At 37.4% G+C, this 20,602-nt stretch overlaps 2 protein-coding genes across 2 annotated transcripts; both read right to left on the minus strand.

The window, feature by feature from the left end:
• Positions 1 to 1,594: 1,594 nt before the first annotated feature.
• LOC120012116 (SUMO-activating enzyme subunit 2-like) lies at positions 1,595 to 12,321 on the minus strand. The gene is made up of 11 exons (XM_038863398.1): positions 12,009 to 12,321; positions 11,816 to 11,905; positions 10,021 to 10,104; positions 9,711 to 9,929; positions 7,131 to 7,232; positions 6,138 to 6,596; positions 5,814 to 6,043; positions 4,103 to 4,196; positions 2,637 to 2,819; positions 2,407 to 2,504; positions 1,595 to 2,268 (listed from the first exon to the last, which is right to left on the minus strand). Exons 1-11 carry the CDS (start codon positions 12,039 to 12,041, stop codon positions 1,905 to 1,907), a joined length of 1,956 nt encoding a protein of 651 aa, XP_038719326.1. The 5' UTR covers positions 12,042 to 12,321; the 3' UTR covers positions 1,595 to 1,904.
• Positions 12,322 to 13,273: 952 nt separating this feature from the next.
• LOC120012108 (BEL1-like homeodomain protein 7) lies at positions 13,274 to 19,067 on the minus strand. Its single transcript, XM_038863386.1, has 5 exons — positions 18,377 to 19,067; positions 16,605 to 17,567; positions 15,108 to 15,487; positions 14,939 to 14,999; positions 13,274 to 14,319 (listed from the first exon to the last, which is right to left on the minus strand). Exons 2-5 carry the CDS (start codon positions 17,502 to 17,504, stop codon positions 13,615 to 13,617), a joined length of 2,046 nt encoding a protein of 681 aa, XP_038719314.1. The 5' UTR covers positions 17,505 to 17,567; positions 18,377 to 19,067; the 3' UTR covers positions 13,274 to 13,614.
• Between the last annotated feature and the right edge of the window lie 1,535 nt (positions 19,068 to 20,602).

Here is a 20,602-nt window from a genome sequence, read left to right on the forward strand (position 1 = left end):
GGGATTTGATTCTAAGGTAGCACCACTTTTTCCAAGTGATTTGAGTTGAGTCTCGGTTCAACTAACCTATCGAACGAGTTTATGCGTGCCTAATCCAACCCGAGTTTGGTGTTATTGGAATGTCCAAAAAGAACATATCTGCTGATAAATCCTTGGCAGACAAATGGACCACTGGATAGTCAATGTTGACACACACACACACTTGGTACAAAGGAGAGGTAGGCATTCAAACTACAAATCAATCAAGAGATGCTCCCAAAAAAGGGAGATTCTTTAATGAACATGAGAGATGCAGAGGCATGCAGCAGATAAGGATGTAAAATTTGTGTATCTATCAAATATCAATCCTAGCTAGATTCCATATAGACCAAAAACCAGTGGATAGTGGATACATACATCTTTGTTGAATTGAGCGGCTGCAAAATAAACTGTATTGATGAAGAGGAGAAATTGTAGATAAGGATGTGGACACGCTTATGTTTACCTCTCCAGGACCAGAAGCTGTGGACGGCTGTGTTTTTGGAGTGTATATATATATATATATATATATACACAAAATAAGCCTTAAATATCATCCCTATCTATTGACCATGATTTCTATGTACAAAACTAAATAAATTCCCCCACCCGCACCATCATCATCAAATTCACCTCTCTCTCCTCCCTCTCTCTCCCTCGCTCTCTTGATTACCATTGTAATTGCTATGGAGAATCTATCTGAAATGAAGAACTTTGACATGGGTTCACTAAGGAGCAATCTCCCAAGAAAGTATGGATGCAATTCATAGCTTTTCTTTTCTTTTCTTTTCTTCCTGTCTTGTTTTTTGATTTGGGTTCTTGAAAATATTTCTGGGTAATTAATTAATGGGTTTGTGTGTTGTGTAGCAGGAGAGGATTGTCAAGGTACTATTCAGGGAAAGCAAGGTCATTTACATGCATGGCAGACGTCCATTGCCTTGAAGATCTCAAGAAACAAGAACATATTGATGCAAAGAAGAGGAAGAAGTATTTGGAGAGGAAAGAATTGCCTGTTCCACCTTATCCATGCCGTAGAGTCGCCAGTACCAACCAGTTTGCAACTCCTTTTGTTGGAGCCTAAGTCAATTACAATTGCCAGATTTTGTATGCAAATTAGACTATGTAAATACATGTATACAACATAATGAGTTTGACCCCTCAATTCATGTGTTCTCAAGAATTCAGCAAATCCATTTCAATAATTCAAGCAATTATATTAACTTGAAGGGATTGGTCGAGTTGGTTCCTAAAATTATATGTAAACCAATGAATCCTAAGTTTGAAACCTCACCCAAACACTTAGGGAAATCCCATACCTACATTTCATTTGGTAATCTCTTCGGATTTAGGGACGAAATCGGAAGTCCGAATCAACCAGTCGAGATATTTCTTCGTGAAATCCTAGTTCCTGCGCTTGTCCCACTTTCGAGTCCCTATCCGCATGAGTTTCAATCCCATCTTACTTATCGCCAGCATAATGCAGACTGTCCTGGTCATGTAAACACCCGCCCAACTGGCCAACGAGCATTGCTGGGTTGGGTTGTTCTTCAATTACCAAAAGAAATTCTCAGGAAAAAAAAAAGGAAAGGCAGCATTGAATTTTGATAAATATTTCAATAATACATTTCACTCGGGGGCAATTTGTAACAAATTCTGCTACTTGCAATGTTACCAGTCTCTGTTAATTTTCAGCTATGAAGAACATAGTTTCTATAATTTCAGAACTTGATAAAGGGAAAAGGAAATCGGCATTACCGAACTCAAAAGCTCATAGCAAAATACTACTGATTACAACTAGTAATTCTAAGGACAACAAAATCACTTCTCCCTAATGGTACAAAGTTAGCATGTAAGAAGTGCACCACAATTAGGATTTGAACCAAGAATTATTGCAATCTTTGCTTCTTCTGGTTGTCTACATCCGGATGATCAAGCATGACAATGTCATCGTCCTCATCGTCAAGCTTCTCCACGTTCTTGTGATTTCTAGTCTCATCATCGGAGACATCCTTGGTAGCTTGGGAAACCTCTGGTAATTTTCTTTTCTTCCCAGAATGAATATACTCTGTCCCGTCTGAAATTTCCTCAACCTCGACATCTGTCTTGGCCTCCGTAATATCTGCTGACAATGCATTTGATGTGCTCCCGCCATTTCCAATAGAATGGTTATCATCCTTCGCCATTGAAGGAGCTTCTGTCAGTCCGGATAGAACCATTTCGTCAGGTTCCTTCTCTTCATCAAATTCTTCCCTGAAAGAGTGCATGTATATTGTTGAATGCAGCTAAAGAAAATGCGAAGAAAACCAATATAACCAACAAAATTGCGTCGCCACACAAATTCAGCTACTTATATTAACATAGCTCAGAAGTTGAAGTACTAGAACAAACCTATGCTTCACACTGATATTGCAAGTAAACTCCTGTTGAAGATCCTCCACTTGGAGAATTGTCCCACCCATAACTGGAGAAGGAAGCTCGGATAGCACCTGAAAGTAGTAGAAGTGAGAAAAAGACCAAATCATCATCATCAAAGCCTTTTTCCAAAAGAAGAGAGGGAAAAGAAAAGAGACTAATTGTCCTTTGAGAAATCGTTTTGAAACACAAAGCAATGACTTTACCTTCTCAAGGTTTGCAGAATAGTTTTTGACCATATCTTCATCGAGATCATCACCGAATTCGTACAGAAGTGCATGCCCGACCATAATTAGTGGATAGCTCATGCCAAGTTTGGCTTTAACTATCTTTTCAACAAAATCACGCAACTTTGAACGGCGAGTATTGATCTCGAGTGTTAGTGGTGTCTGCACAAAAGCTGAGTCCTATTATGACATGAAACTGTTTTTCGACTAACAAAATATGCTTCCTGATTCTATATCTGTCTTAACTATAATGCCCCCTATCTGATATATGTATGTCCTGTATCTGGTTCTAACTCTGTCTGAATGCTTCCCTGCTTCTATTATGTTTTGATATGTTTATCTATATGGACTAATAGTCTAATACTTTATCACAGACATGAAGCTTAACAATAAGCACACAAGTTGTCAAGTTTGAAGACTATATAAATGCACTATGACAATAACTGATGTAGAAGATTTAGGCTCAAGTAACATGTCATGAAGAAGTCGGTGTAAATTAGAAGATTGAAAACAGTAGAGACTACTGAGAGCTGGAAACACTAAATATGGAAACATCAAGAACCGATATGGAAGATTTGTGATGCTGTTGAGAGATCAAAGCAATTAGCATATTGAAGAATTCAAATTCAAAGCTTGAATTAAGTTACTGTTATGAAGGAAAGAGAAAAGAAATTATTAAAAAAAGAAATCAGGACAAAATTTTCTAGAACCAAGGAATTACTGCTATGATTCAAACGACCAGAAGAGAAACCCTAGAGCTATATAACTCCCTCAAAAGCTTCTTGGCACAGCAGCAGATAGCATACATTCACAACAGAGATTTTCAAGCAAAACTGAATTTCGTTCACATCTCTTATTTCTATTAGTCTACTTCTGCTAGAGATTCTATTTACTAGAACTTAAATTCAAACCCTCTAGCTATCACGACTGTAAGGAGTGCGGCTGGCACTTGACCAAAACCAGCTGTGTAAAAACTAGAGAGGTTGGCTTGTCTTTGCATCAACAAGCTGTCATAGTGGATTAACCGAATCTCAAGGACAAGCCATGAGTAATGGATGTAGGTCCATTGTGGCTGAAGCAATCTAAACCTGTTTGCACTTTTTCTGCCCTTACTTTTACAGCTTTCAACTTGTGTTTTATTAATCTTTGCCGCTATCTGGTTTTATTATTACTTAAATCAGTGATTGAAGTGTGTGAGCATCACCAGTATCCGCTCTAGCAGGATAGATTAAGCATTTGGATAATCACTAGATCATAAACTCTAGAATATATAGGTCAACGATTTTGATTTCCGAAAGAAAATTTATTCTACTGTTAGAAAAGTTTAAAAGTGGTTAGAAAGTAATTACCTTATACAATTCACCCCCCTCTCGTATTAGTTTAAGATCCTAACAGAAACAACATACAAGCAGCATTGCCAAAAGAAAAGAAAATTTCAGAAATACCTTGAAACAAACGTAGCATGATTTGTTAGGCTCAAAGGGCTCCACGGGCATAAGAAGCATCTTTCTTGATGGATGTTCTAAACAATAAGTCATCCTGCAGTGACACTTGTATTAGACGGACCCATAAGACAATCATAATCACCATGAAATAATACCTCACCAATCTTAATGAACAAGAAATAACACCTCACAACATTAATTACGAAAGAGTAATGATAAAACAACACCCTTCATAATCAAACCGGGCAATCTTTTTTTGATCTTTTGACAGCTTTGGAGCAAGAATTATCAAAGCTCAAAGGACAGGCAGTGTCTCTGGTATACAAGAGGTGTACATATGGGCAGCAGAACAAAAGGCAGTCAAATGATATGCTACATAAGGAAAAATTTTATAGCTTTAAACATCATCTATTTAAGTTTAGCTCCTTCATTCTCTTACTTTCAAAGCATCTTGTATTTCATTCTCTTCAAAAGATTCAGACAATTCAATAGATGGCAGGCTTTTCTTCCAACTCCAAGTTGGATAGTCTGCACAGCACGCCAGTACCTTATAAGAGATTTAACGTTATTAGGCATCACCCAGGAGACCCCAGCAAGTGTTTAGGACACAGTTCAAAAGCTCTTTAGCGACTGGGCTGTGGATTAACAAATGATTTACGTTCCCTACATCTTCCTTACACATGTAGCACTAGATGACAGGAACAAAACCTTTCAAGCAACAGCCCAGCTAAAGAAGGCCACATTCATAGGGGCAGTAGATCCTCCATTTTAATATGAAATTTTATTGAGGCACGAAGCTGGTGCAGACCAGAGATTACATAGCAGCTAAACTTCTGGCCTCAAGAGGATTATTACAAAGGAAGGTAAAGCAACTAAACCAGCCGTCTGTGACTATGAAGCTATCAAAACCAGACTCTACGCAATTGAAAATCCTACAATATCTCCCAAGAGCAGCAGTTCCCAGGGAATTTCTCCATCATTCATCAGAGCAATTGCATCAAACGTGATTTTAACTGGGTGATATAATCACCCAAAGATGGAAGCTGCCATCTATACAAAGCACAAGCCATTGAGGGTCAGTGTACCAGGATGTGAAAAAAAAGGCTTTGTCACGAAGAAATAAAGCAATTACTAATCTGGTGGAGACGGGAACTGTTCGAACCAATCGCATATATGGTATTTAAGTATTGGAGGACAAACTATACATGGTATGAGAAAACTTAGTTAAATTGCATAGAAGGCACTCCGCTAATTTTTGCAGAACTTTCCCCCTTTTAGTGGGGATATAACATTTAAGCAAACCTTAAGGGTTTTTTAAAAAAAGTCTGTACAATTTTGGGAAAGGGGCAAGAGGACCGTGGGAAAATAAAGCATTTTCAACCCTCAAAGAATTATAAATAGCTGAAAAGTCAGGCTCGTGATGGGCATATAGCCCTGAAGCACGCATCTCACCAGGTAAAAGCACAAGTGTCAAATCGAGTAAAGCAAGACCTCAGTCAAACTTACAGAAACCGAAAAACAGTTACGAATCCAAATACTATTTCTTTCTGCTGGGAAAAGGTTAATTAACAGCTCCAGGTTTACTTCAACAAATTATATTGGTAAAACGGTAGATTTTGTAATGGTCAAGATATCATAAGAGAAACTCAGAACATAGCCAAAAGTTCAAAATGGTGAAAAAATTTCACTCGGGTGAAGGATTGAACCACACCTGTAAGCATCAGTATTCTTTTCCAGCACCTTGATCGCTTCAATCACAATCAACCCAGCAACAATAGCATTTGTTGTTGCAACAGCATGGACAATGTTACCAGCAATGCCTTTAGCTTCAAAAAGGCTATGCAAAGGAATCCCAAACGAAGCAGCCCTAATATTCGCAGCAGCAGTTACAAATTCCACAGCTAACTGGTCATCTTTATCAAAAGTCAAGTTCCCAACTTCCTTCAAAAACAAAGACCAAAAAAGATATTATTAAACGAAAACTTTATATTGATTGGGACAAGCGATAATCAATCATCAAGAGATCAAAGCACACCTTTTTTCTGTTAACCAGAAAGAGTTTCAATGCCTCGAGGAAAACCCTTGAATTTTCCATGAGGTTCCAGACATCCTGTGGATTCTTCAGGCCCAAAGATGTCATGGCAGATAATGATGGCAAGTTGTCAGTTGCAGAACTTCCATCTACAGTACCATTTTGTTGAGATAGTTTATCAGAGAGGACATCCTTACTATATATTGGCCTCGGTTTGTTACGGTTTTTCCACGTCTCTTCATTAGACAAAGCTACTTCAATGTTATGAGCAAAAACGTGATCATATATTCTCCTTCTATAATGCTCAACATCTTCATCTTTTCTTTGTTCAAAGGCATCATCTGCATGCTCAGAAGAGCTAGCAACATCACCAGAGCGCACATTTAAGTCATTATCCTGATTCTTATCCCCAAACAACTTTGCAAAAAGCAGATCCTTGGCCCACACAATACAGTGTACAAACTGTGAATCCAAACAGTGATAGATCTCAGAAACCTCGGAGCATAAATTCACCATGAAACTTCCATTAATTATCAGATATCGTAATTCACAAAAGTATCAAGTAATACTCAGCTATCCATTAAACAGAGCAGCACTTAACCTCACCAAGTCAAGCATTAACATAATAACAGAGTCAAGCTCATTTGACATGCAGCAAGGAATTCCAACAAACAATATCAGCACCAGTTAGCAACAATTTAAGACAAAAGATTGCCGCTGCCAATAAACACCATTGCGAAGAAGGTGGAACTTTCAAGTTCTCAAAAGGATATGTATCTTTAATACTAAAACAATCATCAGTGTTTCTCACTGCTTCATCAAATTCATGTAGCCTTGAATAAAGTTAACATGTCAAATTAATGCTTTTAAACTTCTCGCTTTTATTATAGAAATTGAAGGCAATGACTAAGTCTTGTCCGGTGAAAAGACATTTTATATTGTCAGCCACAAGCCTGTTTTTCTAGTGCAAACAAAACATATTAAAGGACCAGTTACCTTTGATGGAGTGCTGGTAATTGTGCAGACAGGATATGACTTTGGGGCAGGTTTTGGCTGACACTCGTAGCATTCTGTTTTCCCCTTCACATGTACCGTGACCTACTCCCAATAAATGAGCAAAAAAAAGAAGTACCGCCATCAGAAGCAATTAATAATAAACATGGGACAGTCAAATAACATGCAGATAGATCAACAATTTGGTAATGTCAAACACATCAGATATGTGGTGTTCATCTGCCAAAGATAGCAAAGTGATTTCAAATTTACAGCTACTATTAAATTTAAAGGAATTTACTCAACAGAAGAGTCACAGACACACAGTGACAGACCGAAGTTACATTCCCTTTTTTCTTTCCCTGGGGAGGTGAGAGGAAACATGAAAGGGCATATAGTTGAAAGAATACAACACATACTCTCTTTCGCAACTATTACTCTGAAAATTGATTGTTTAATTAATTAGACCTTCAGCTTATTACTAAGAAAACAACGGAAAAAAAAAAATTATTAGCCGGAACCCCACTTGCAAAAGAAAACCCCCACACAGATTCATTTGGAAAACAGACCTGAATGTTTTAAGCTTCAAAGACATGGCCAACGACACATATGATCAAGCTGATAGACATCAAAGTGTAGAAATTAACCAAAGAATTGGAGAGAAAAAAATTGAAACCCTGGTTCAAAATCTCTACACAAGCAACCAGCATAAGTTTAGAATATGCTGCAGAATGTTCTCAAGAACTATAAACATGAAAAAAATATTAATTAAAAGTCATTCAGTCTATATTTCTTGGGATGTCAAAAAAATATAGCATTCCCCAACTCCAGGAGAAAAAGCTTCTCTTCCCCCACTTTTTATAAAAACTCTCTCCAAAGGACAGTAATGTTTGTCAAGGAACCAATTTGTGATCTTAATTATGGTGTCTAAGATGGGGTAGACCTTCCCCCATTTCCCTAATGAAAGCATAATTTCTTAGTCTGGTCACCCAAATATCATCTCAAGTTGCCCAGTCGGCCATGACACCCTTCTATTTGCCATAAAAAGCATGTTCAGTACATGCCACTAAAACTGACAGTGAATTGCTATTATTATAATCAATGTTAGAGGTTCCTTGACTTACCACGACTTTACTGGGTTTGAAGACTAATGATCTCAAAGTCTAACCGCATCGAATTGGAATTAGAATTAATTGATCGACTTTGTTTCCAACTGGCTGAGATTTGTTGCAAAAAGTGGTTGGTGAAAAACATGGGCAGCAAGAGGTTTAACGGTGGGCTTGGGGTAATGGCAGAAAAAGATTGTTCAGTTTAGAACTGGATTATACATAAGGATTGGGGCTATTATTAAAACATTTAAGGAATCGGAGCTTGTTCAGGCAAAGAAAGGATGAAGATAATGGGTACCAAGCACCCTGCCTCCACCCAGACATTAAACAGGACGTACTTCTTACCACTCTCCTTCCTAGTTCAGAAAAATCTTCATTGCTCTAATTATATTTAATTCTGATTTTCATTTCTTTTTGTTTTTGCAGCCAGTTAAGGCATGTCTATCTGTCATCACCAAAAGGATCCTCATGTCTGAGGCTACGTAACAAGAATTCAAAGAAACAATCATGGCACAAGAAAGACTTATTTCTTGCCACCACTAGAAGCATACTGATAATAACGGCCAATATACTGAAATCCATTCTTATTTCTTCGGCCTTAAATTCATTTACTTTAAAACGCAGCACAACATTAGATATCCAGTTCAATTCCTGGAAGCAATCTCTCCACATATTATGTGGGGTAAGGTATACATACATCTTGTATGTCCCCGACCCCGCCTACTGCGGGAGCCTTGTGCACGGGAGTTGTTTAACCTTTTCCACGAAACAGCCCCCACATATTATGCAAAGGGAAGGCTGCATACATATTGCATGTCCCCGACCCCACCCGTTGCAAGAGCCTTGTGCAAGGGAGTTGTTTTTTACCTTAGATGTCCACTTTGAAAGTAAAAGAAAGGTAAGAACAGAAAAACAATAAAATACTGCTTTTGTAACTCCAAATTTTAAGAAAAGACAATACTGTATTTCCCAGATTAAGAGAATGTATGTAAGGAGGTCATTTTTCATAATTTTTTTAATAAGACAAGCGAATTACATAAGATCACAAGTGCTAAAGGTGTGCCACAGGAACAAACTTAATAAGAGACATCAATAGGGACACAGTGTTACTGATGGAAGCACAAAAGCAGTTAATGTCTTCCCATTAATGACACACTTATATGCAAACATAGGAGGAATCAAAATACTGCCCCTGAACTAATTGTCGACACTGACAGCACAAATACTAAACCATTAATAGAAAAAAAATTTAAATGCAATCCATGAATATAAACTTATAAAGTCCGTCTCTTTTTTTCCTTCACACTTCTTTTTCCCTGAAAGTCTGAAACTTTTTCTTCTTTTATTTCGGTTAGGAATACATAATATTTCCCTCATAACCAAAAATATTTCCCTCATAACCAAAATGAACAGATGCAAAAACGATTCTGTGAGATGAACTCATTCCAAAATAACATCAGAAACAATAAATCACCTGTCCAAGGAACCCAGTAGTCCCACTCTCAACCAGAGGAACGTCAGCTGCCAAGCACAGACGGTTCACATGTCGCCTTGCATCTAAGTTGTCAAGTCCATTCAGAACAACATTAAACTGCTTAAAGAAGTCGACATTGAAGCTAGGATCTTTGACATTTGCATGGTATGGTGTAATACTTATGTGAGGCCTAAATTTTAGGACAGCGTCACGAGCAACCTGATCAAAACAATAGCAAGTGTTATGGAAAGGTGAATGACTCAAACTGCACTGCTAGGAAAAAGACAAGTTAGCATGTATATGTTCTCACCTTGGCTTTAGACTGCCCAACATGTGACTGACGAAATAAAAATTGCCTATTCAAGTTGCTGACTTCTATAGTGTCCATGTCAATCTACAAAAGAGGTCAAATAATTTCATAATTGTATAATCACAAAACCCAAAAATAAATGCAAAGCATGTTTGCTGCCATAACAGAGAGAGAGAGAGAGAGAGAGAGAGAGAGAGAGAGAGAAAAGAAAAAAGATAAGAGCAAAATTTCCATAGGCAGAAAACTTTAAATTCCAAATGAGCTCATAACACATGAAAGAAATTTGAAATTGCAAATATGTAAAGATTGAATTTAAGCACGACGTAACATTGTTTTTCTCATCCGTAAGATCAGGGGAAAAAATGTGATAAGGATACAGGAGGCTTGGACAACAAAGCTTAAATAGATAGAATGTAAGAGGAAACCATACGAGCAGTCTTCAAATAAAATAAACAATTTATCCAATGTGAAGCACATTCACCATGTTCCCCACTTCATCAGCCATAATACAAAAAACTCCAAAGTTTACTTTTCTTTTTTTTCTTTTTTTCTTTTTTTTTTGTGAAATTAAAAACTCCAAAGTCTAAAGTCAAATTTAGTATCATGGGCATATTTTCAACAATGCTCGATAATTTATGCAAGGATATGATGAAATTGGAAAAGTAGATTGACATTCTCATTATGTGGTCAATATTAAATAAATTTATCTAAAATTGTATTGGATCACCAAATAATGATGTTATTTACTACTGATGATAGCTTAACCAAACAGCAAGAATGGTAATTCATGTATAGCTGATCAACCCCACTGGTTTTCAAATTAATCAGTCTTTTCAACATCAACTCCCATATATGACATAATACAACATTCTGAGGGGGCAACAATGACTAGCTGAAAGTTTGGAGCTTTTGATGACCATTACCATGCAAAGATGTTTATAATACTAAGGCTATATTACAAATTTTCTTGCCCACAGCCTCAAGTTGCTGACCTAGACCATCGAAACACTGGCAAGACATCTATTTCCACTAGAGCCTTAAAAAACAACAACATCCATAAGCCACCGTCACTGAGAGCTATACCATTTAAAATTATCATCAGGGGTAATGACCGATGACACATAACCCTTCAAATGCTGGCAACTTATAAGCAAAACAACTAAAACCAAGGGAACAACACTTATCATAGTTCTTCAACACCATTTGCACCAGTCCACTTCATCACCTGCCAATAGCCCCCAGCACCTTTATTCGCTTTCAAGGACATCCCTTCTATTGTGCAAAATCCATCACCAAGTCATCACCATTAGCACTTGCCACCACCACAGATAACACAAAACTGAGTGCATTCAACAAATGGCAAGCCTGCTTCCGTAAAGACCACTCCATCACTTCTGCACTTACATCACCACAACCAATTGGTCTTACCTATTTCAGGTAATTCTCTAATTCATATAATTCTCCTTCCTTGGAAACTGAAGTTAATTCATCTCGTGAACATAAATATATTTCCTTCTTTTGCCCCAAAAACCAATCGCCCATGTGTTAGAATAGATTAACTCGAAACTACAAATAACGACCCTTGGCCCATTAAACCCTTGAAAGCCAAGGTCCAAAATTCAAAGATTATGCACAAGGCCATAAGCAAAGAAAAATACCACAAACATACAATTACTCTGCTAAACCCATGGAAAGCCCTAGTAGAGTACAACTCCACATAGAAGAGGCAAAACGAATTTCCAGTAGTTCCTCTCAATTAAAAAGAAATAAAGCAAAGCGAGACACATATGCTTACAATATGTATGTCCTGGAAGCCAGAGAGAGCGAGGGTCTTGAGTAACTCGCAGCCAATACCTCCTGCTCCAACCATAAGCACTTTCGCATCCTAACAAAAACGAAAACCCACAAAACAAAAAAGGAAATCACTTGAAATTCCCCACAAAAATTGAATAAAAAGAGAGACTTTGTCGGGATTTCATTCTCAATACCTTTATTGCCGGCGAGTGTTGCAAAGAAGCCATTGCAGGAGGTCAAGGTAGGGAGACACAGAAGGGTAGAACAGAAGACGAAATATAAATAATAATTAGGTAGAGAAAGGTCACATCCGTAGAGGGCAGTGGATGAGGACCATTTGTAGGGTTTTGGAAAACTGGGGGAATCGAACACGGGGACGTGGAAGATGGCGGAGAATCTGAATGGTCGTCACCAGAAAGGACGTCTTCGGGAGCGCCAAAAAGCGAGCCACTACTCTCTCCCTCTGCTCTTCTTCACTCGTGTCTCTCTCTCCCCTCCTTTTCTCTCTCTTGAATCCATAAATAAGTAAGAACCGCCTGCAGCCTGCTGTTTGGAAACAAGGTTAAGGTTATCCCGAGGGAGTACCCGTTTAACGTTTGTAGCATTAGCACTAGCAGACAAATTTAAGGATGTTAGTGGGTCCGTTTGAAAGTTGAAGCTCAACGGAATTATTTTGTCAAGAGAAATCAAAGCAAAATGAAGAAAAAAAATTCTCTTGTTTTTGACTTAAAATTTGGTTCATGATGTTTTGTTAAACTAAGTTACTTATGTTTGTTTAAATGCTTTTTAAAAATGAAGTGTAGATCTTGTAATTAAAGGAATATATGTTTGTTTTAAGTTACTAAAAAAATATGAAATTGGTTTTTGTACAAATTTTTTTTGAGATTACTGGTAATCGAGTCTACAATCAAAGAAAAATCGAGACGAGCCACTAGCAATCTACGAAACGAGCAAATTATGACAATCGAAACCTTGAGTACCAGTAGGGTTGCTGGACAAAGATTTCGATGGTAAAGTCAATGAGGATACGGACGTCAAAAAGATGGATATAAGTGTATAGCGATGTAATGTAATGCTAGGTTATGAAAATATGCTGCTTGTAAACGAAAACTCAGGGTTTTGAACTCATGGGGTTGAAGAAGACGAGAGTTTCACTGAGAGAGAAAAGTCAAAAGTCACCTTTCGTAACAAAGGGTTAAGCTTATATAATGTACTGGAGGCAAGTCAAAGTAGTCATCAGAAAGAAAGACATTTTTGGTAGAGGTTAGAGTCAGAGGCAAGTTTGATGTTATAGCTTAGCGATAGGGACAAGGCGGGTTTAAGGGGAAAATCCACAGACCTGCTAAATCAATCATCCACAGGCCTGCTAAATTAGGCCAAAACGGTTTTTGACCACTACAGATTTAAGGGGAAAATCCAAAATTTGGAGACCTTTTGTAATCATAGGTCATGAACAATATACCTAGAACCTGTTACTCACAATCCTTATTCTGAACTCCCCATTTCTCCTTGAATACAAATTGTTGCTAATTATACAGTTTCTCCTCCTCATACTGTCAAAAAAAACATACAAGTATATCATCTTTACAAATATTGTGATCTTCCAACTAATTTCCTGCTATATTACAACTGTATTTTATATTCAGTTAATATTGAGAGGATCATCAACCCACCCTTCAGCATTTGTATGCAAGATGAATGTTCTCTAAGGAGTGGAAAGATCCTCCATTGATGATTTCCCTTTCCTCCCCTCCTCAAAATTAATAACAGGAAGCCATGTCAATCTGAGATCCATCGTTTTCACGCTACGAAATCATGTAACAAATGAGATGAACTAAACCTCTGCTGTCGATCACCAGCGTTCATGCATTCAAAGTCTGTAGTTTCTGTCCCAATTGAGGATGCTGGAGCACCGTAAACGTCGTCTCCTCTCATGGAAACAAAATTGTGATGGCTGGTGGCAGCCATAGGCAAGCTGCCACCCTCGCAATGCTGCAACCCCAACGTTAGAGACACCCCACTTCCACCACCAAACCTCCCTAATTCCGACATGTGATAAGCAGCAGCTGCTGCTGCCATATACCTATCGCTGCCCCCATGAGGATGAACCATGGCATCATGGAAGATATTAGAGTCATCCATCGTGACCCTTTGATTGTTTCTTGACTTCAAAAACCCATATTCAGTTTCAACTTCTCTCTGCATCACATTTTGAAAATCAATTATTGCAGTTGATCTGGCCATTTCTACATCCGGAACATTGTCAGTCTTGGAATCTATTAAATGTCCAGGGCTGCATTTGTCGGTAGCTGCTGAACTTGCACTCTGTTGCAATTCTTCCCCTTCTCTATCCTCTGCATTCTTCGTATCACCCTTTGTCACTCTGGCTGCATTTTCGGAAGAAAAATTAGAGTCCATCTCTGCATCACCAATCTCTTCTTTGTACATCTCCTCAACCATGGGCTTCCAGAGACGCACCCTTGCATTAATGAACCAGTTTGAGACCTGAGCAATGCAATAGTTTTCAACATCAAATTACACAAAATTGACACACAGCGATATTTAAATCTCAAGGAATACAGCATTCTTGTCAAGCAGTCATCAAATACTTTTTCGTTTTCCTTCTGAACCTAATCTGAATAAGCTAGCATCATCATTCACACATTGGTTACTTCTATGAAAAATTAGCTAACAAGCAAATATTGCTGGCAAATGATTCATGAATTTCTTTAGCATGAACAAACACGATAAGCGGAACCTAGGATTGCAGGATAAAATCTCTGCATTATCTTGTTGCTTGAGATCACAAATCCAGTAAAAGAATTGGCATATGCTATTTCTAAAAGAAAACTGAGTTCATGTTACTCAGAAATGATAGCATATAGAATGAGACCGTCGGCTCCATTTCTTTTCTAGAAAGCCGTCATTTTATCCTAAAATGAACTTATTCATGACATTCCCATTTATCCATCTCACAACTGATCATCTTTCCTCCGTGTCGTAAATTTAGGTCCCAAACATCATTCTTGCCAATGATCAAAGCAGACACACAAACCTCCACCAAAAGAATCAGCTCACCTACAAAACTTGTAAGTTCAAGATAATATGCTTAATTCATTCATACCTGACTCCTCGTCAGTCCAGTCTGCCTTGCCAGCATAATCTTATCCGAATCCTTTGGGTAACTGGTAAGCATCAGGATCAGCAAGTAAGTCTAACTGAAGTACTAAGATATCTTTGCACGAACAAGTTATGAAATTAAATAATTGAAGAGAAAAGACTGTGATGCTTACGGATGAAGAAAGTGCTCAAACAGCCAAGCACGGAGGATTGAAACTGAGCTTTCTGGCAGCCCCCTTTGTGGTCTCCATGTGTGTTGTTGCATCATACCAAGGTGCTGAAGAGCTCTCTGTTGCCTGAGCTGCTGATCCACAAAGCGGAGGCGAGTTATTCCAATTCCTTTACCATTTTCTGAGTCATCTTGCTCACCAAGGCTTTTACGAGCTGCTTTGATTTGGCCAGTAATTGCATCACGCAAACACCTAAAGTGGCGGGATATAGTTTGGAGGGCAAGTGCAGTGTATGGTTTAGCCACACCACACCCTGCTATCACATCAAATGATGACACTACAATCTGCATCTGATAATAGTACTGTTTGTACCTTCTATCAACCTGTTGCAATCAACAAATCGTCATTATACATTATGAATCCAAATATTATCAACCTATTGATTGAGAAAGTTTTTTATCAAAACCAGAAAGTCATGAATGGGAATTTCAGCATCAATTGCAAGTAGGTTTACCTGATGACTGAAATAAATTTACTTAAGGATATTAGTTCACATAAGCAACAAAACAATTGGAAGTGAAGCTCAACTTAAATCCAAGAGACCAAGACCTTTAGTTGGCGATTGTGAAGTTTCAAGAAGAAATACAATGTGGATTGTGGATGTTTTAATGTAGAGTTTCTTCCAGACACAGAGAAATACAAACATACACAAAGAAAGATAGGAGAGACGAAGGCTCATGACTAGTAAAGTCCCAATGACACTAAAAAAAGAAAATCGAATCTCCTCCATTACGGATTGTTGACCATAACAATCTAATAGCTTACTTTTCTCACAGAAATCTCACATGAACGAAAAGTATATCAAAAACACAACCACCACCAAACTTTTTTCTACTTCTGAGACTCCTACAACTCCCCAAGGCAAAGGTGAGAAAGATTGAAATCTTGAATATGCTGGAAGAAAGTAAATGTTTTAAACCCCTGATATCTCAAATGCTTAGCTTTCTTCTCAGAGAACAAGCAGTAAATTCAAGTACTCCGAGTGAAAACATTCTAATTTACATCCAAACCCTTCTATATGGCTCTGGAATGAACACCAACCGTAACAGGGACAACAGAGAACCATGGATTCAATCAGAACAGTCTGTCCATTCTCATATCACCCAAAACGGTAAAGATGTAAAGGCAACCATGCACATAATTTCTCATTTCCCCATCTATACATTCACAGAAATTCACATTGTGCAGTTCAAAAAAGTAAAAATTTAGAACATAATTCAGAGCTCAATGTCAGGGCTAATAGAGTTTGGCAAGTGCTGTAACCACTTGGAAATTTCAGAACACAAAGAGACTTTGAAGTTTTGTTAAGTAAAATTTGTGATGTAACTTTTTATTTGCATTCAGTATAGTCCACTTCGTTGTCACAGTAACATACATGTGAAAAATAGAAAATGATTGCCACAAGAAGAGGCTTGGAAGACTACAGCATGATGGTCTTACCTCATCCAGTATGGATAAAAGCTTAGACAACTTATTTTGCAAGTCCTGTCTTTCCGCATGTGAAAGCTCACTTGGAGAGTTATTGGCGGATTCTTCTGTTGAAGACACCTTTTTTGAGTCTCCATCCCCCTCCTTGGTACTCTTATCAACATGCTCATGTGAACTTTGATTCTTCTCTCTGTCAGGCTTCTTTAGAGCTTTTCGTACGTTTACAACTTCATCCAGTAGTTCCTGAGCTGCCTTAAGGTACTTAGAATTAGGAATAGTCCTTGCCATATTCGACATTCCATATGGAGATAAATCTCCCTTATTTGAGTCTTGACTACCACCAGAAAGACCAGGTGGTAAATATTCAGCATTTCTAGAATTCTCCTCTCTGGAAGAGGCATTCCTGCTGCCACCTTCACCTGTAACTGAAGGGTTGGGACCCAAGAATGAGGCAAAGCCAGAATTTGGATTTCGATATGGAATGGAAGCCATTTGGATTCCAGATGGAATCTGTGTGCCAAGGCTGAGAGATAATCCCTGGCCCTGTAAATTCTGTCCACCATGAAGAATGTTGGCAGGAGCAGCTAATGAGTGCATAACCAGCATCTCATTTCTCCCATCCCTCCAAGCATTAAAATCATGCTCGCCCATTCTTGAACCTCCCAGATTTGGCAAGATTTCTTGATGCTGTGCAGTAGAATTCGAAGCTTCCACCGACTGCATTTCAATACAGTTATTTGGCTGCTGATGATTCCCAGTTGGTGCATCTGAGTACGACCCAGAGCTCATATACATCATCATATTAACAGGAAGAATTTGTGCCTCTGAATATGAAACAGGCAAAGATTCCCTTAGATAGAGCATTGGAGTTGCATCCCTCTCATTATTCGAGTTAGGGTAATATGTGGCCATTTTTTCTTACTTGAAACTTTCCTGCCCCCTTGTTCAAATCTGATTACAGTATCACTCCACAAACTGAAATTTCCATAAAAAATAACTTCCAATTATTACCAATTCACAAGTCTCACTTATAAACATAAGCTGAAAAGAAGTAACAACTATCAACAGATCTATATATCACATATTTTTACTCTCCAAGAATACTAATTTGAATGACATGGAAAGTTTGCCGGTAGACCATATACAGATACCCAGAGCCATGGTTGCTTAAATGTCAATATCAGAGGCTTGAGGAGTTTATGATTGCAACAAGTCTTGAAGCCATTTCCTTTATTTATAGTATTCAGAGAATTTGTTCCATCAAGATATGGCTTTGATGCATGACCATATGACAATTATACATGCATTCATACTCTATTTTTCTCATAAAGACAAGTTTGAATGGTAAGAAGGTGAGAAATCTTCTATATTTTAGCAAAATCTAACACAACTAGCTGAGCATAACAAGGTTGGTGTCTTAAAGCTCCATGTATCTGCAACTCTAACTGAATTTAGACATTACAGGACTAGAAATTCTCCTCAAAACATAATTCCAACCTCATCCAACCAGGAAAGCAATCGAAGTTTCAAAAAGAAGCTATGGCATAAAATACAACAAACCAGAGAAGCAAAAACACAACCCAGACAAACCCAGAATCTGCAACATAGTAATCTGTACTTTTTATGATTAGCATCAATCATCATCTGCTTCCAAGGACACTTGGGGACAAGGGAATTGAAAGAAAATAATAAAAAAATTAACAGTTTATGTTTAGAATCTCACAACAGAAGAAGCTGAGATAATGAAGAAAGATAAAGTGAAGAAATTAAGCAATAAAAAATACCTGGAAATCAGTAATCTTTGCGGGTGTTTTGGGGAACAGGAAATCTCAAAGACACCACCTGATCTCCGCCTGATGCACAAATCCAATCCCAATACACCACAACCCAACAGACTTCACTTTTCATCGGACTATTACATACACATATACATACTTACATACACACAAGAAACAAGAACACAATATCCACACTGAAAAAAGAAATGGGTTTTTTTTTTAAATATTATACAAATTTATGAAAAAGAAATAGCAATAATTCTTATTCAAAAGAACAATGAATTATTCACTTTTCTCTTTTATTTCTGATCATTTATTCTCTATCCATCATTCCATCAATCCCCACGTGAGCATCTTCCCTCCCACACACACACTCATACTACTTTCTCTCTCTAAAAAGATGAGAACTTTCTCTCTCTATCTTTCTAGTTTCCTTTTTTTGACCATGTGCTGTGGGTAAAATTTCTTTCTGTTTTTGGCTTTGGGTGGTGGGTTCTTGCTTAAAACCCCAGTTGAGGAAGTTGGTGCTTGACTTGGGTTTCTGGTTCTCTTAGTTTTTGGCTGTTGAAGGGTGTGTTTGGTTAAGGAGTTTCAATCTCTAACTACCAGTTGGTAGACCTAAACTAAAACCCTTTCTTAAACCTCTATTTCCCAAACACACCCTCCCAACTGCCACTGTCTCCCTCTCTTCAAGCCTGTCCCTCTCTCTCTCTCTCTCATACCTCTTAAATTTATTTATTGTTGTATAGTTTCTGTATTTCTACTTCTTCCCCTTTATTTTCAGTTAATTAAATATTTTTAAGGCTATAAGAACAAATTGAGCCGCCAAGCCAAACCTTTTTTGACCGTCTAGGCTCGACTCGGCTCTCAAATTCAATTTTGTGTTTCTTTTTTTTTCTTATTGAAATTCAATTTGTGCAATTTTCCTTCTTAATTTCTTATAGCATTAAAAAATATCATCAGGAATTAGCATCAATGAAAATAATAATTAATTGGATGATACTCTAGCGATGAATTTTTTTTAGGTCAAACTATATGGACTTAAAAGGTTATAAGTTCAATTTTTACTGGGAGCAATATCCTTGTGGCCACGCACTGAGTTTTGGCCAACTTATTAGGTTGTCATGTCGGAGATTTTCTATGTGCACAAGCCTAACGACCCTAATTTAGGTTCATATCGGATATGTAAAGGGTAAACTTGTATGATATCGTTGTTCAGTTATGAAAAAAAATCAATGAAAAATATCGTCTCATAAATTGTTGTGTTTTTGCAGGCATAAACACTACATGGTACATACTTTTTAAATGGGAAAAATGAATCGGTAGTAATACATATACATAGGATTTGTATACATAAAAGATACATAGGATTTGTATACATGAATCGGTAGTAATTCATTTGTCATTGGTGCCGGTGGGCATGATAATTTTACAGTGTATTTGTTTCTCAGTTGTTAATGCATTACCAATTATCAGTGTATTTAACCAAGTTAATCATGGCAGTGACTTATTACATTACGTTTCGACAGTGTATTTGTTTCCCATTTTTGGCAAGTTCGATTGTTATCATGCAGTACCTTATTACATTATGTTTTTGACAGTATATTTGTCTTTCAATATTTAATGCATTACGTATTAGCAGTGTATTTTACTACTAATAGAGGAGAGAGAAGCGGGGGAAAAAGTGAGTATTTAGGGTTTTGTGTCAATATATCTATGTGGCATGCCACATAGATTATGTATATTATGTACCTGAAAATTATGTATGTATGTCACTTTCCAAAATAAATACTACTATTGCAAGACACCAATAAAACAATGAGGAAGTTTATGGGCGAAAAATGCAATTAATCATTCATACTTTTACCCACTAAAGATTCTTAAATGTAAATCCATGTTGGTATTAATTATTAGCATTTGTTTAATTAATGTTTATTTAAGCATGTAATATAGTACTTGATGAGCAAATCAGATCATCTACATGAAAGCATCCACTCAAGAATTAAAAGGACAAAAATAAATATTATCTTGACTTGCTTTAAAATAATTTCTAAATATGAATGGTTATAATTGTAGTGGGATTGGCATATGTTTGTTCATATATGCAAACATTTTCCAATTTTTGTCATTAAAATCATAGAGGGTCATTTTCTATTTTTATGGTCATTAAGTAGTTATGTCTCTCTAGTCTCTACCCAAGCCAATGGGCCCTCAAGCCCTCAACAATTATGT

This window comes from Tripterygium wilfordii, chromosome 2 (assembly GCF_013401445.1).
Source record: "Tripterygium wilfordii isolate XIE 37 chromosome 2, ASM1340144v1, whole genome shotgun sequence".
NCBI lineage: Eukaryota > Viridiplantae > Streptophyta > Magnoliopsida > Celastrales > Celastraceae > Tripterygium > Tripterygium wilfordii.